General features: G+C 23.4%; 1 protein-coding gene across 1 annotated transcript in view; it reads left to right on the top strand.

Annotated features, from left to right (window-relative positions):
* The window catches only part of LOC122715550 (inactive rhomboid protein 1), a 348614-nt gene that overhangs the window by 277470 nt on the left and 51753 nt on the right, over positions 1 to 19391 (top strand). Inside the window, 3 exon segments of the mRNA XM_043937820.1 lie at positions 10784 to 11122; positions 12513 to 12699; positions 14609 to 14698. Of these exon segments, the coding sequence (XP_043793755.1) occupies positions 10784 to 11122; positions 12513 to 12699; positions 14609 to 14698 (616 nt within the window).

Genomic DNA, 19391 nt, shown 5'->3' with positions numbered 1-19391 from the left:
TTTTTTAATAATAATTTAAATTCCTTAATAAAAAAGTATGATCAATATTATACAGTAAGAATTTTTTTAAAAAAATTTTGATTAAAAACAATCTGACGTGCTCTCTTTTTAGAATGTTAGAAATCAAATTTTAATTAATTTTAATTTTATTTTAAATTTAAATTTAAATTTTAATTAATTTAATAATTCATATATTACCAATAATACAATGGAAAATATTTTTTTCTCATTTACATATCCATTGCTTTTATTGTATTTATAAGTCTTGGCATCTTAACTATTAATTTTTTCGTTATACGTTTTCATTTTGTTATAAAATTTCACATAAATTTTTTTCTGATTTTGACATTGTTTTCCAATTCCAAATTTTAATCAAATAATCAACTAAATAAAATTTTACTTTTTGGATAATTAAATTGTTCAATTTAATCATTAAAATATATATTTGTTACATTTTTTGGTAATAATTAATAATAACTATCGTAACATTAACAATTTACATTATATATCGCACGAATTCCATAAAATTGATTATGTATCCACATAAAAGTTCTTAATTTCAAATTTTTTAGTCCAAATAAATCTTAAATTTTTTCATACATCAAACTTCACAATAATCAGTATTATATCAACAACTTATATATTCAAATTGAACCGATAAATTCAAGCTCAAGTCCGGATGACCTTGTCAGAAATACAATCATACACATGCCAATGGCAATCAGAGACGACTAATTATGCACGATACACAGGTGAAATTGTGCTTTTCCCTCTCTAAACCGGATGCTTCTCAATTATCCCTGTAATTGATCTTTCGTCCTTATGACTGCATAATTAACAAGGATAATTCGTGTGCCAATAATACATTGGTTGGTTTACTTGTAATAAAGCTAATATCTAATCGAAGCTAATATTGTGTAGACCGTAACTAGATGCACGATGAAACGGACCATGTACATATGATTGTCGATATTGATACACAAATGCTGTCTAGTGATCAAGACGACGAACAACAAATATGATTTGCATAATACTTAAATTTATCAAAATATTTATCAGAATTAAAGCATTGTTGATTGAAAATCAAAATATATAAAATTTTAAGAAATAAAAGATAATTGAAGAGGAAAATAAGATTTTTTATAAAATTTATCAATAGTTTAATACATATATTTTTATGAAATTGATAAATTTTTATAATTTTTGTTTATATTGAAAAAAATTGTGATTGGTAGGCCAATTTTTCAGTTTTTAATTTTTAATAAATTATGTGAACAAAATTATAAGAATTGAATCTATGTAATTATGATAAAAAATATATAATAATAATAAAAAATATATTCGAGTATATCTAGTAATTAAAAAAAATATCAAGAGAATTATATAAAATATTATTTATTTTTCTTTCATAATAAACTAAAAATTTTTTAACTAGTTAAACAAATATAAAAATTATATTTATTAAAACTTATGTATTTTATTATGTTTGAAATTTTTTTAATAATATTAGTTTAAATTCATTCCATTATAAAAAATATATATTACATTATAAAAAAAAATAACTTAATTTTTAATATCAATATGTTTATTTTATTTTAAAATATTTTAATATTAGAAATCTCCTAATCATACAATTATTTTATAATATGTTCATTTAATCTTATATTAGAAAAAGTATAAAAATATTTATGTAATGTTTATAATTTTAGGAATAAATTTATTCATAATAATTAATTTTTTTAATAAACGGTAAAAGTAATGAATACATCATACTTTATGTAAATACAAATTTTATAAATGCGACTAAAAATATGAAACTCGAATAGATATCTCGTTTATCACAATGTATATTTTACTTCGGATACTTTATATCTTCTTGCATCATGTGTATTCTATATATTTTCATATATTTAAATTTTCGATAAATCCAAAATAAAAATGATTTATATTATTTGATAAATTCGAATAAATCTGAATTTTCGATGTTCATACTCTAGTAACGGAAATTCAATCAGTTAGTGTTAATTGATATCGCATAACAATGTCAATTGAATTAGAATTTTCCTGGCTTTTGAGAGCACGGAGGGTGAAAAAATGCAAGGAAAAATTATAACATTCTCGCAATAAATTCACAGCACACAGACATCCGCGTCAATATGTATGCAAATTCGAAAGGGAACTCGGTGTTTTAATATAAAATTCCCTAGAAAAAGTTTGTACCTTGTGAAATGCTACACATAGTGAATTTCCACTATATGCATTGGAATAAAAATTGATCCGTGTAATTATAATTGAAGAGTTTACGGCAATAAAAAATCTCTATTTATTAAATATTTTTCATTATTTTAATTTTATGTTAAAAAAAATATGATCTTTCATTTGATATAAAAAAAAGAATAAAAAATTTTGCAATGGATGTGTTTGATTTAGATTACAAAATAATCTTGTACACATAAGTATAGATATATATATATATATAAAGTGTGTCATCTGATTTTGAAATTTTGATTTTTTCAATATTATTACTAATATTTCAGATGTAAAATTGCAATATTTATTATGATATTGCTAATGAATGGACGTGTAAGAATATATAAAAATCAACTTTTTAAATAAAATTATATATTTTTTAATACATTAATCGATATATAAAAAGATATTATTCATATTTTAAATATATAAGAGTTAACAGTTTAATTTATTAAATTTTATTTATAATTTAATTTTTTTTACAATTTATTTAATTTAATTTTTTAAAATGTCGATTATTGCATTGATTAATGTATTAAAAAATATATAATTCGGTTTAAAAAAATAAAGTTGACTTAATCATATACATCCATCCAAAATGTATTATACATTTATTCAAATTTTATTTGAAATATTTTTCATTACGAATAATGAGAAAACAAGCATATCAAAATGAGATATTCTGTATATTTAATTGTAGAATTGTAAAACAAATATGAACGCATATAAAATAATAATAGCGTGACAAGAAAAATAAATAAACGAGTGTCTTTGGTATATTTCCATAAGGAAAAGAAAAATTTTATAAATCAGAATTTTGCACGACGCGTTGCAATATTTTGTAGCAAGAAAAATGGACGAACCGTATACCAACAATTCCCTCATGAATCGATTTATTTCTTCAAATCATCAACATTTGCATTCTTTTTTTTCTCATATATCATTAAAAATAACGGAAATGTCATAGATTTAAATATTAATTAACTATAATGACTATAAAATATAAATTAAAAATTATTTCAAATTATATTCTATCAATTTTATATTAAAAAAAATCAAGTCTGATTAAATTATTCATTTCAAATTCTAAATAAAATTTCTTATTAGGAAACTTACTATTTAACAGATTAAGTACGTACTGTCGAATAAAGCATCGTTCTATTCATTCTAATCCGACTCGAAAGCATCAATCGAACGTTTTCGAGGTCGATGCACGAAAGAGGAAACGGGTGAAATATTACAAGGCAACGCTCTCTATCTTTCTTATAAACCCATGCCTCTTTTTCTCGACTAATGGACGATTAAATTAAAATCGAGAATTTATCGAGATTCCTTAGACTACGATAGTATAATTTATATTCTTCGTGTATAGAAGAGGTATTGTGTGATTTTTCTTTTTCCATACAAGGAACGTGTAAAAGAAATAAAAATAGCAATTTGTCTTTCTTCCATCATATTTTTCGTATAATATTAATGCACAAGTATGAAAAAAATTTTTTCCAATATTCAGAAAAATATTAAATATTCGTTAATACATTGGTTGATCGACTTGTCGACAATAATTCGCTTCGTTTTCATCGATTCGATAATTAATTCCTTTCACATAGTTATTAATTTATCGATTATTTAGTCAAGGCATTAATTAATTTCATCTTTCATTCGATAAAATTGTATTAAGAGGGGTAAAATTGAAATTGTACGTAGATGGGAAAATAATTAATATACATAAAACCATGTATAGAGTATAAATGAATTTAATCATAATTCTTAATTTGTCGGCTACCACAAAACGCCAGCATTTTAAACAATTATTTAATTTATATTCGATTTACTTTTTATATTTATTCATTCATTATATTATCGAAATTATTTTAGGTTTTTTTTTATATATGCTATATGTATATATAGCAGAAACGTTATATATAATTCAATTCAATAACATAAAATTATTATAAAATGTAACATATAGAATAATAATAATAAATGTATATATAGAAGATTATACAAAAAATAAAAAAACATAATGGTAGAAAATTTTATTTTTCATTCAGTTAAATGATTTCTAATGATCCAGAAATGAAGACATTTCAAATATTACAACGCCATTTCTACTTTTTCAAATTGTTTTTATACAATCAATTCTTTTATTCTTTGTAAATATATGCATTAATTACTTATGTCGAAATTTGATTAATTTAAAAGATATAGTAATTTATCACTTATATTAAGTTATCAAATTTTAATGAAAGAGAAAAAAAGAAAGGAAGCAATATTTTTGTTTTTATGCTTTCTTTATCTTTCTAATCATGATAAGTGATTAAAATTTAAAAACTAAGTTAATTAATTTTTGATACAAGTACTTTTTTGATACGTAAAAAATATATGATTTCATTTAAAAAATAGACTTAACTTTAAAATCTTTAAAATATTTCCATTTTGAGATGAAAACTCAAAAATATGCTCCAAATAATATATCTATATAATTCTATATAATTTTATCCAATGAAATTTTGTTTGCCTTATATTTTTATAATTAACTTTTAAAATTAATAGCTTGATCCAATTGAATTTTGTATATCAAGATAAAAAATTTGTTTACAAAAATTGCTTTGATATTTCTTATACGATGTAATTATTCATCCATTCATTTTTAAAAAAATTTCATAAATACATTGTTGTATTTTATAATTATTGATTCATTCTCGAATTTGATATTTAAAAATCTTTAAAATACATTTTCTTATATCTTTCATATACAAAATTATATTCATACTTCATCTTTTTATCAAATCATTAACAAACAAAATTCCCAGAAACAACAATTTTTTAGGCAATTTCATACATTCATTTCGTATCCCCGCAAAATAGAAAAGTGAAATAATAACCCAAAAAGTGTAGAAAAAATTACGCACAAGGAAAATTTAGAATTAAACGAAAAGAAACTTTTCAGATAACTCACAGAAAAAGATTTAAAATCGTTGGCTTGCTACAGTTTCATTAAAAAATCATGATGCTTAATTACCAGGGCAACAGATTGCATAAGATTGACCCTCTAACATGCAGCACGAATAGGGAGTGAGCGTGCAGTGGTTGAGCCTCGGGATAAACTGTTGGAAAAGCATAACGAGAAGAGAGAAGAAAAAGGAATGAGATATGGAACGGCACCTGCTACCTCGAAAACTCAGAGAAATGGCTTGTCGTCTTCGTACGTGCTCGTTTCTTTGGAATATTCAGACCATTTCGATGAACAAAAGATTCTATTAATAAATTAGGAAAAAGATATTCCACGGCCACGTTTTTATCTTCCTTAAAACTTTGTTGATCTTTCATTTGTAGATTAAACCATTTCATCCTCAGATGTTAAGCAATTATTTGCTTTAAAAATGTACAATATAAAATGAAATATGAGAACAAAATTATTTCGATTATTCGTAATTCTTTATTACACGTTATGTTTATTAACATTGATAATGACATAACTCAAAATTTTAAAAAAGAGGAAATTTTTAAATTTATATTTTTGAAAATATTAAATGCAAGTTTTATTAATTATTATGTATAATTATTAATTAATTGTTGTGGTTTTCAATAAATTTATATAGAAATATAATATTGTGTTCATATAAAATTTATTAAGTTGTATTATTATCAATGCAAAACAGCGATATGTCCATATCGAATAAAGAAAAGATTTTAATTAATATTTTAAATTTTTTGAGAGCTTAGAATAATAAGAAAAAAATAATTGTAAACATGAGTGATTCAGATTGTGAAATATTAATGATGAATAAGAATTGTTTATAATTGTTGTTAAAATCTAAATTTGATTAATGAATTTTTTAAGATGACATAAACTAAAAAGACATTATTTTCATTGATTTTATAATTAAATTTTTATTTTTAATAAATAATGTTTTTTATTTTTTTACATGAAATGTAATAATTTTGATTAAAATTTTAAAAGAATTAAAATTTAAAACTTTATTAAACTTTACTTTTTTTAATATAAAACATTTTTATTTTTATAAATTGATTATTACAATTATTATTAACATATTAATTATTAATATATCTTTTTTTTTAAGGAAATATGATTTTCGTGATATGAAATATGGTGTGTATTGAAAATTGTACATATAAAAATTTTATAAATATATACAAATTATTCATTTTCAATTCATTTTTTCTACAATAAAAAAATTGATTTATTAAGAAAATAAACATTGAAGATATGAAATATATACAATATCAAAAAAATAAAAATAAACAAATAAATTTATTTCATATTGAAAATATCATAAAATATTGAGAAATTAAAATCTTTTCGCGCATTATCTATTTTTTAAATTGATTCAATGAATGGAAAGCTCATAATTTTTTTTATATTTCCAATTATCCTTACTTTTTCTCTTAAAGAAAAAAAATATCGTTGTTTCATATTTAAATAAGTAATATTTTTATAAATAATCAAATAAGTAATTACAAACATTAAAAGAACAATTTATTCTTTATCAAAAAAGAATTGATATATTTGTTCAAAAAAAAAAAATTCGAAAACGAAATTATCGACAATTCGCTATTTGTTTAAACGACGAAAAATGAATTCCACATAGTAAGAACAGAGAGAGAAAGAGAAAGAGAAAGAGAGAGAGAGAGAGAGAGAGAGAGAGAGAGAGAGAGAGAGAGAGAGAAAGAGAGAGAGAGAACGACGAAAACGATTTACAGAAGAGGCATAATTGTGTTTCGTGACAATAAAACTCTAATATCCGGGCATGAAAACGAGGTGTGAGCAATGCACGGCTCACTTTTTCTATCGAGAATGTGGGACGTAGGAACAGAGAGCAGAAAGCGGAAACTCGGTCGGTCGCCGAGTTTCCCGCGCAAACTCTCTTTCCTATCGTTGAAAAAAAAGCATTGCACCGTTCTTCATTGCTCTTAAAATTTTTTTCCGTCAATACTGACGGAATGATTATTTCTTTTTTCGACAAAAAATAACATCTTCAAATTTTTTTCACCAATATTTTCTTTTTTTTTTTTAATATCTTTTTTGTTAAAAGATGGATAATGATATATGTACACGATTCTCGAATTTAATGATAACGAGACAATAAAATTAATTATTCGAAAAAAATTGTTCTTAAAATATAGTCGAAGAATGTATTTATAAAATTTATTGAAATGTGAATACAGATACGTATCTTTATATTATTTTTTGATCAAAAATATTTCATTTACAGAGCATAATAAAGTATTGAAATCAATATAAAAATTATATTTCAGGATTTATATTTATATATTCTTTTTTTATAATGTATATAGTATACATAAATCAATTTTAAAATTTATATTTTTAAAAATTCTAGAAGAATATGATCGTAATTAAAATATATATTAAAAAAGACAAGAAATTTCAGTTTTATAAGAAATTAAAGAAATGAAAGAAAATTTATTTGAAATTTTATTTATTTATTTTTCAATCAATTTTATATATGCAATTGAAATCATATACTTATTAACTGAATTTTGTAATTATGATATTCTCATTTTCAATTTCAATTAATAATATTCAACATATATATTTTTGATACAATATTATGCAGGATAATAAGAATTCAGAATTTTAAGAACAGATGANTATATCATATAGATATAATATTCATAAAGATTTCCTAGAAATTTTATAGCAAAATTGAAATCATTTTTCGAAAAATGTGAAAGAGAAAAAAGAATTTTTTTTTACATATTCGATTTTTCTCTTGCATATATGTATAATAGTTGTCAATATGTTCAATCGGTTTGGATTTCGTGAATTTTTCACAGTTTTACAATTTTTTTATATTTTTTTTTTTTTGTATTTATAAAAAAAAATCGATTTTCGTCATTAAAAACTCTCTTTCGATTGTTGGCAGTATATGTGTTAAAAATCATAGAGTAATAAATATATATTTACAAATTATTATTATTATTACAATTTGGATCCAGTTGTTGTTTTTGTGTAAATTTATGTTATAAAGCTTTCAATATTTGATATTTGGTTTAAGTTATATGCACGGAATCGTAAGCGACAAATCACATAGAAGTCTCTATAAATTGTGAATAAATATTGGATGTGTTAACGAGGAAAATTAGAAGAATGCAATTTTGTTTAAAAAATTTATCAAAAATAATTATAATTTTTTTGATATAAAATGTTAAATATTAAATGCACAAAGATATTCCGTAGATATAAATTAATCTAATATAAAATAAATATAAAAAAAAAGGAAAAAGTTTTTATTTATCAAAGAAAAAAATAGTAAAAAACAAAATATTAATTAAATATATAATTGATTTTAATTTCAACCTATAAAATCAATTTTATTATATATAATATTACTAAAAAATTTGGAACTATTCATATTTTTAATTAAATTAAAAATTTAAAAAAAAGTTTTGTAAATATTATAAAGATAACTATTATTCTTTTTAATGATTAGAATAATAAATTGAATATTTTTAATGATTAGGTAATAAAACAAATGCAGATTTTTCACTTTTCTTTTTATACGATTATAATAGATAATAAATAAAAAAAAGTTACAAGAATTATGTGTCGATGAAGCAAGAATTTATATATAAAAATAATATAAAAATAAAAACATGTATTTTTTGCAATAATCGTTTATTATGAGATTATGTATGCATCATGGGTATTTTTCTATTATATGACAGTTAACGTACAATTGTCATGAATTTTTTGAAAATATATTTCCACATATTCCTTTTGCATACAATTACTATTCTCATGCACATTTTTCGTTTATTTTTTTATATTTATCAAAATCTATCATAGAACATCCTTTCAATTTTGAAAATATTAACGATATCTTCAGAGTTTGTTAAAATTAATAAGAATATAATTTCTCAACAAATTATCATATACAATTTATCTATATTCTCGCTGTTGATTATTATTCAATTCTCACTTCGAAAGAATCATTTTGAAAGTATTCAATCGTTCCACGTTACTTACAATCGTCGAAAATCTCCTCGAATCACGTATACAACTTCTCTTTTCCTCTCAAACCATCAGAATCTCGCTTATTGAACTTCCTGATGGATCTGGTCGATTGTTGTCGAGCTAACTGGCACCCACGTTTCCCGTGGAATCCCGTAAAAGAATGCCGGGACACGAAACCGTCGAGTCATGAATAGATGAGAGCCAGATAAAAATTGAAAAGTTCGCCGCCTCTCCATAGGGATCCTGTAGGCTAGAATACGACAGGCTAGAACACGAGAAAGCTCGCCACTTTTGGCTACTTCTGACCCGTGCAGGGCTTATATTTTCCCTGTTCTCCTTTGCGGGATTACGTCGCCGGGGTTCATAACCGGTGCACATTCAACTACAAGAACATTTCAACCGCGATTTCTGATCTGGCCACAGAAGAAAGAACCTCTTTACCGCTCTTGCGGCTACCATACTGTAGTTTTAATCATTTCCATGCGATCTACGCTGAAAGAAAACGAGATACGCCTCGTTGCTGGGCTAAAATTCGCTCTTCCCTCCTGGGAGGTTGATTTTAAAAAGTTTCTTTTTTTTTTTTTTTTTTTTTTTTTTTTTTAGAGGAGATATAGTGTTTTATCAAATCAAGAAAGACAGAAAGAGGTTCTCTCTTTTTCTTTTTTAATTTAATTAATGAAACTGAGATGAATTAATTTTTTTTATAAAAGAGATTCTTTTCTCTTGTATGGTATAAAATTAATATTGAAAAGATATGTCTATTTTAATTTTGATTTATAGTTTTCTAGAAGAAATGTTCTTAATTCTTGAAATTAGTTAATTAGGAATTTTTTTGTTAATCAAGCGAGGTTTTTAAATAATAAAATATAAATTTAATTATGTACAATATAAGAAGACATTACTTATTATATCTTATTTATATTGTATTTCATTTATTGTATGATATTTATTGTATTTTCTTCTCATATTTTTTTTTTTTGAAAAAATATGAGAAGAAAAATAATTATCAATATCGTATTAATAAAATAAAACATTTTAATATGTAAAAATTATTTTTTATTACAATTAACATAATCATTTAATTAAATATAAGAATTATTTCATATGTTCATAATTTATTAAAGATTTCACTCTAATCCACTCCATTTTTTTAAAAAGTTTTAATTTTAATCCTAGAATAAATAATGAAATTATTTTTCAATAGAATTGATCAATTTAACTTGTATGATCCAATATTTATATTCACTCAAAAAAAAAAAATCAAATTGAATTTTGATTTCTAAAAAATTATTTATCATTAATCTTTAAATAAAAAATGCATTTATAAAAAATATAAAAATGCAAAAAGCAGAGGTACAGAAAATATCTAAACTAAACTATACATTATAATACTTAAGAAATGAGACAAATCCTTATGTTAGATCTATTTCAAAAAAAATCTATATATATCATTATCTATATATCAATTTCAATTTTCAAGAAAATTAAAAAATTATCTCATAAATTAACAGATTTTCAAAATTAATTTTCTAGGCAACCATCACCAGGATCCGGCACAACTGGCACATCCACGGTTTCCTCGAGCGCCCCCGATGGAGAAAATGGCCAAAGCATCAGTCTATATCCGGTGGGAAGCGTGGGTCCAACATCAACGAACCCAACAACAGCTACACCAATCACGACCACGGCGACAATATCACTGGCTACTCCTGGAACCAGAACCCAAGAACCTGGACCCAGTATCACCAGAAGCGTGTCAGCACCCACTGCACCTAGGCCAGTTGTCCAAGTGGCTGCCAGTACTTCCAGCAACAATGGCACACAAAAACCGAGATTGAGAAGGACTATGAGTCGCACTGAAGCTATCAGGAAGTTAGTTCATATGATTATATGATATTTCTTAACATGTTACAGATCATGATATCAAATCTATATAAGTATCCTAATAATTATCATCTTAAATTTATTATATAAATACATAAATCGTTATTCTTTTCTCAACTTGTTTTACTGGCTCAATATAATTTATTTTTAATGGTACTATAAATAAATATTTATAATATAAAATTTTCAGAAATCTGATAATCTATAATTATTATATATAAATGAGTAAAATTATGTAAATTTGAAAATAATTTCTGCATGTGTAATGTTTTTAAATTAAAAATGAAATTTAATAGCTTAATATTGAGTCATAATCTATAGGTTGAAAAATGTTTAAAGATTATATTATATTAATGAAGAAATCGTCATATAAAATCTTTTTTATAACAGAAAAATATTTATTTATATGTTTTGGATATGAGAAATTAATTAAAATCTATAAGCAAATTGAATTTTCTTATAACTGCAACCTAAAAAATTGTTCATTAATATGAATATATTATTATCAATATTATTATCAATTCCAATATTGATGATCATTATTATTATAATTTATAGATCAGATAGAAAAATTACCAATTTATTTTTAGCATCAATTTTCTATTTTCTATTTACATAATCTAGTTTTGAAAGTATATAAAATCAATTAATATGATACTAATTTAAAAATTGAATATAATATAAGAATTAAAAATATTTACAATTTTAAAAACCAAAGGAATCAAAGATTTTTTAACTTATTTTTAACATTAAATATAATACTCGATGATGTTTATTATCTATTATTAGGATAAAATAACACAAATTTTATTGGAAATATTTAATTATTTCATTTATAATAAATCGTTCAATAATCGTCAATTTTTATTTACCACGAATTCATAAAAAAATAATTTTAAAAAATTGTCATCTCATTCTCTTTTATTTTCTATTTGAAAAAAGAACTTATTTATCATATTAGTATATAAAAGATAGTATATAAAATGAAAAATTACAAATTAAAATTATAAATACAATAAACTACTAACTTTAATTCTAAAATAATTTAAAAAAATTTTAATACAAAAATAATAAAATAATCCTCAAAATGTTAAATTACCACGTTAAACTACGATTTAAATATTACATTCAATTTTCAACAAGATTTAACACCCCCATTTAATTCAACCATTATTTCCACGTAAATTCCATCAGAATTCCAAACTTACAACTCAATGCCCCATTCACATAGAGGTATTCAAGAGTGTTTTTATGAAATTAATCAAGCCAGTGTCCAATCTTTTGTTCACCTCTTATTGCCCCGATAAAGGGATGGAACGCGTCGTAAATAGATCTTTTCGGCCGAATAACTCAAACGGCGCTTTATTTTCCGTTTCAGCTACATCAGACGCGAAACAGCGCAATTCTTTGGGGTGGACGAGGAATCTGAGGCTGTGGAGAGACAACGATGGCTCGATCGAAGACGGAGAATGGCGTCGAGGAAATACGGTGCCCTTGTTCCGGAACACAGACCACCGGATCCTGATATCACCAGAGACGTGCCGGATATTACGGATGTGCCAGAAGTATGTCGGATGTTTATTAACTCTGCTACATTTCAATCATTTTTTACTCGATTTTGCGTCGTTAAAAGAATTTCTTAAGTTTCAAGAGAATATGAAAGAATCATTAATCGTAATTTTATACGAGAAGCTTCTTTCAGAAGATAATCCACTAAATTTTTCAATTTCGTTAGTTCAAATTCGTTAGATACAGGATTAATGTTTGATTGTTAAATGATTTATTTTCATAAGTATGTTTAATATACAAAGTTACATTTCTTAGATATTACTATCTCGATTTTCGTTATCATTACTATTAGCAAAAGATATTTGATACGAAGTTAAATGGTTTCAAATTCTGAAGAAAAGTACATTCTGATGTTAGTTTTTAAATGAATGCGTAAAAAATATATGAAGATCATTAAAAAATTAATTTCTTTATAGAAATATATTCAATTTTTATAGTTAATTCTACAAAATATAAAAAATATAATATAGAAAATACAATTTTTTTAAAATGAAGGAAATATACAGAATTTTTTATATTAATTAAATTGCAATAAGAATATTAAAAAAGAATTATAATAAAAAGGAATATTTGATTTCTTTGTTCATAAAAGATATAGATTGTTAATAAGATAAATTATCAACAAGTTAATATTACTATTACATATTCAACATATGAAAATTGAATCATGAATTTTTTGTTTTCAAATATTTCATTTCAACTACATTCTTTATTCTGAATGAGATAATTAAGCTCATTAAGCTCGTTATATCCCTACATGGAAAATATAAAGTTATATTTTACACCCGAAGTATTAATTTTAGAATCAAGCATTTTTATTCTTCTTGATGAGTAGTATCATAAACTCCCTTAAATAATAAAATTAAATAATAAAATTAAAATATTAAAATTAAAACTTCCTTTATTCTTTATCACTTTTTACAATTCGATTTAAATTTTTTTAAATTTTTATTTAAATTATTTCTATTATAGAAATTAAATTCTATTAAAATAAATTCATCTAAATATCTCATCTCAAAAATTGTTGAAAATATCAAAAAATTTTGTGAGCAAAATCGAATAAAATAATTGAATTTTAATAAAATTTATTAAATACAAGATAAGAAAAATATAAATAGAATTGCGTGTTTCTTATTCTTCATATAGTAAATATTTATATTTATATTGTATATTATATTGTTAGAATATCTTCTAATTTAATAATCTAATTTAATAATTCTAATTTAATAATCTTTTAAGCAATTTTATACTATGATTCTATTTAAAAAAAATTAATTTCCAAACAATATCTTTTTCTTTTAATAAAAATTCTTTTATCATTTCTTCAAACTATTCAAATTTTTATCCAAAATTTTATTTTCAATAATTTTAGAAATATTCTTCCTTTTCTTCATATTGTGAATTTTTGTGAAAATTTATTATTTTTAACGACAGAAGATAAAAATTTTTTCACGATATATACCCGATATACTTGTCGAACTACTATAATCTACAAAGAGGCAACGTTATCCTCTCTTCTTCCAAACTACAATTTCTGGTGTCTGGCGGAGATAAGAAAGTTTTCGTTCACAGGCCTCGAAGAGGAAAAACGTGTCATCTTGAAATATCGAAAATTTCCTTCCCTCGAAGGATAAAAATGTCATAGCATCGCGAATTTATAAAAGAGGATATCGATCGTCCTCTTAAATTCACGACTTTATCTTTCTACTCGCCAATTTTTATTAACGAATTTGTTTAATTATATTTAATTAAAAACAATTTCCCTTTACTTTCTCATAGAATTTTAATGATCGAGTTTTCCAATGCTTTATTCTGTCGTTATTTATATTAAAAAAATACAGGAATAATATATGTAAAGCTAGGATATGTTTCTATTTGAAATAATTAAGAGCTCCTTTTATTCAGGGTGTTACATTGAGAAGATGGCAGCAACCTGTGAGACGAAAAGATTCCGTGGCCAGAATGACCCTTTCGGGGCTTCATTATGTCGTCGAGGTAAGTCCTTTTTCTCTTTTTTATTATTTAATTTTTACACGATATATAAATATAATATTAAATGAAAATAAACTAATATTCACGCAAATATTTGATATTATGATAAAATTGAAATTCTATCAGAAATTAATTATTTTTTTAGAAAAAAATATTTCACTTATAATATTTTTTTAAGATTTTTAAGTTCTAATTTAATTTTTTAATTAATTAAAAAAAGAATTATGTTGTATAATATTTAATAATATTTAATATATAAAATTTATGAATATATCATAAAGATACTGAATTTTATATAATTGTGAAATCTAGATAAAAAAAAAGAAATAATAACAAAGAATAATTTAATATCAAGTCTTAATAATTAACAAAACTCATGAATGTACTATAAAGATATGAATTTTATATAAAGAGAACTTAAAGAAAGAATAATAATAAAACATAATAATTAATCAAATCTTTAGAATTGAATTTAAAGAACAGAATTTAATAATGATAAATTGACTAAAAAAAATTAAAATTCAATATTTTATTTAATAATATTTATAAACAATAAATTATAAATTTCTTTATAATTACGATATTAAAAATATAATTCAATAACATAAATTAAAAATAAATACAATGAATTAGTTAATAAAATGAGTTAATGAAACTTTTTCATAACTGAAAAATATTTTATAAACTAAAAATAAAATAATATAAAATAAAATATCTTTGATATTTCAGTCCACATCAAAAACACTTTTAAATTTAAAAAATTCGTTAAAAATTAAAATTAAAAACTTATCGAGTCAATAACTATTGATTATCGCATAATCATATATTTATTTACGTATATACAATCTTCCCTTTTTAACGTTAAGTCAGAATAAGAATTTTAGAAAACTTTAAAATTTCCTAAACATTATCAGAAATGAATCTGTCCTCCTTTTTTGTTTCAAGCTTCTCAATTCTTTCCATCAAAGTATCATCGTACACGAATCACGCAAGACACTTCCCATTAAACGCCAATCAGAAAAGGAATCCATCCAGACATTAGATAGTCACGTTTCCTCCGACAGGAAACGAAGTATCGAACCGTTCGCATGTTCCATTTCCCGTTATTACCGATGGAGGAATCGAGGTAAACGAGTAAACAAGTTAATCAACGTTTCGTTATCATCAACCGACGTACTGTTCGATCGCGAAACGGAGGCTAAGTTTCCTTCCAGATGAGTACGTAGTATGTTTCAACGGAAATCGGCGCGATCATTAAGCTAACGAGCTTACCCCTTTTCGGTTTCTCCTACGTCGAATTGACTTCGATATTTGGCGAATTTTCACCTACAAATTCCTGATTTCTATCTGATCTACTTTGATTAAGAAATCCCGTTTCGTATGACATTTTAGATTTTTTATTATTCATTTTCCTTTTTTTATTCCTTTTTTTTCTTTTATTATTATTTTTCGGAAGATTTTTGATACTATTATTCTTTGACCAAACAAAATATGAAATTCATTAAAAATAGTTTTTTTAAAAATATTGTTAACTTCAACCCATTCCTAGAGCTATAATATATAATAATAAAAATATTTATTATAAAGTTCACTGTTAACAAGTTCATTTAACAAGACGATCAAAGGCAAATGACGGTTCACGTTATCATTAAAGTTCGAAGTTACAAGTTCAGAAAAAGTTCTAAGTTCAAAGGTTCTTGAAAGTTAGAGAATTTTAACAATTCTCGCAGTTCTAGCAGTTCTCGAAATTCTAGTATTTTGGAAGTTCTGGTAATTCTCTAAGTTCTCATTGCTTTTAGTGTTTTGGAAAATCTGGTAATTCTCGAAGTTCTCGACGTTCAAGTGTTTTAGAAATTTTGATAATTCAAAAAATTCTCCTAAAGACTACCTTCTAAAGCTCTCTCCATGTTTATCTCGTGAACTTGAAGGAGATATACAAGTGTCCAATAACATTGTGGACCAACTCTCTGATTGAGCGATACACCCAATCTAAAAAAAATTCCTTAGGATGAATCTGAGAGACTACGTCACTCACAAATTAGTTGTTTTCGCAAAAAGCTGTTCCGCATATGTTTGCAATAATTTTTCTCAGATAGGATGATGCGATAGAGACTGGAGCATAGCTGCAAGTGTTGTCTCAGGTTTATATTGGTCTCAAGATCATATTGATACTTCAGCTATGCCGAATTGTTTCTAAATATATAACAAAGCAAAGTTATTAAATTTTCTCTCAAAATCAGTATTGTCCTTGCAGCATTATCTTGTGCTATCTGTTCATGTTTGGACACCATCTGTTCAGTGTTTGAACAAATATAAACTTTTTAAAATTTAAAATACTATGGTAATAAATAAAATGCAAGTTAAATCAGTTTGATATAAAGTAAATAGGTTATATAAGTTAGTTTACAATAAAGAATAAAAATAATTTTAATTTTTCTTTTATGAAAAAAAATGAAACTTTAATTGAAAATATAATTAATGATTTCAATATACTTCACAACATAATAAAAACAGTTATTTCTTTATAAATTTAAAATAATAATATTTTTTTCAGAATTTCTATTGATCAAATAATTTCTATTTATCATTTTACTTCTTTTATATCCTTTTTTGCAATATTCTAAAAAATTTTCAAATCATCTTCTTTTATTTACTTCATATAACGATTTAATATAATCATGTTTTTTTGTATCATAGTATTTCACATTTGAAAAATTACAATATTTTTAATGAATTTCGCGTTGGGTTTGAAAACGAAATTTTTTCTTCAATTTTTTTTCTAAGAAGTAAAAGGAAATATCAGTGAATTTCATTAAAGAGGAAATTGCGAGTTTTCCAATTCAAAAAGAGATTTTTATTGATGAAATTCGATTGGCAAATGTTTGTATTAGAATTATTGCATTCTTGAAAGTTTCTCTGAGATATGCCTGAAGTTCAATCGCCGATTAAATTATAAAGTTGAATGTTCGGTAAATGTTCTTAATAACTGAAATTCTTTAATTAATAAAAATTCTTTATAACTAAGTAAAATAAAGTATTTTTACTAAGATATAATATAATATTGAAAATAATTTCAAAACTTATTAAATAATCGAAAAAAGTTTTAGACAAAAATTAGATGATTTCGAATCATATATAATTTGTATATAATATATAATATGTATAATATATGTATGTATAATAAGTAATTCTTTTTTCGTTAATGAATACGTAGCAAATATATGAAGATAAATTTATTTTTTTAAATAAATTATATATTAAATGGATTAATGCAGCTTATTATTTTCTTTTGTTCTGTAACTTGTGTGCAATGTAAATAATGATATGAATATGAATTGTAAAACATTTAATTAATAATAATAACTGATATATTGGATATTGTGTTGTATCGACATTGTGTGATATGATGTATCATAATTTGCACTTTCTATGAGTATGAATACATTTAAGAATATATTTAAATTGTCAAAAATTGTTTTTCAAAATTATTTCATCATTTTAATGGACATTATGTCAAAGTGTGTATTTATAACATAATTAATAGTAATTATTTTCTAATAATGAGAAATGACTGTCGAGAACAGTTTTTTATTTTCAAATTTTGTTATTTGCATCCTACGATATTTTGATATGCAATGATAACAGTTATTCAATATTAATAAACAATATATGCAAATATGCAATAAATTGACATCGAACCAATCCAATAATTATAATATATAAAAATAATTATAAAAAAATAATACTAAAATATACGTTTCTCGAAGTTATTCAACTTTTATCCAAAACATTTTTGATCATCATCCAAAATAAAAAAAAGATTCCAGATAATAAAATTGAATCATTCTATATATATATATATATATATATATATATATATATACATTCATACATTTCCTTCTTTTTTGATCGATTAAAATTAAGGATGAAAAAGCATATGATGGCGAAATTATTATTTTTGAAGTAACGTTTAACTTTAACGAGAATTTTCGTTGGGCGAAACGATTATCTTTTTATTGAGAGTTCGTTGAAGGTACACAACAAGTTTCTATTGGGTAAAACAATTTCGTTTTCCATAAGTTCCTGCTTGAATTTTCATCGCTGGGAACCAACTTCAACTTATCTCGTATTTCCCTACTTAATTACTTTTTTGACTTTGTTTCGAATTCCATTCGAGATATCTTAGCCAAGATATGAAAAGTGCTTTCGCGGACTCTGATAAATGGAACTTTGTGCCTCCTTGAATTAATAGAAACGAAGATGAGAACGAGAAATTATTGAAAAGGGAATTGCAAGCGATTGAAAAGATATTGAATCTATCTTCCTTCTTCTATGTGTAATGATATTATTTTCCCACTTTTATTATCGAAAATATAGTAATAATTTTGTTGTTCTCACATGTCGTTCGATGTTATAAATATTAATAATATTAATATTAATTGAAATATTGAGAGAAATAATATAAAAAGGGGAATGAACATTTCGTTTATTTTCTAATTCTATCTATTAACAAACAGAAAAGAAATATAAATGAATTGTCGATTAATACATGTATTTTTAGAAAAAATAAGTAAATATGTACGAAAATTTTATTAATAGTGAGTTATTATTTTTTTATTATAATATCTGCAATTTGGAAATATTTCTATATCATACATCACTGAGAAGAATTAATTTTTAATTGAATCTGTTTGAA

The sequence above is a fragment of the Apis laboriosa genome, unplaced genomic scaffold, assembly GCF_014066325.1.
Source record: "Apis laboriosa isolate Shangri-la unplaced genomic scaffold, ASM1406632v1 scaffold38_cov145, whole genome shotgun sequence".
NCBI lineage: Eukaryota > Metazoa > Arthropoda > Insecta > Hymenoptera > Apidae > Apis > Apis laboriosa.
Note: the sequence above shows the minus strand (reverse complement) of the source record. Positions and strands in the feature narration are given on the sequence as shown.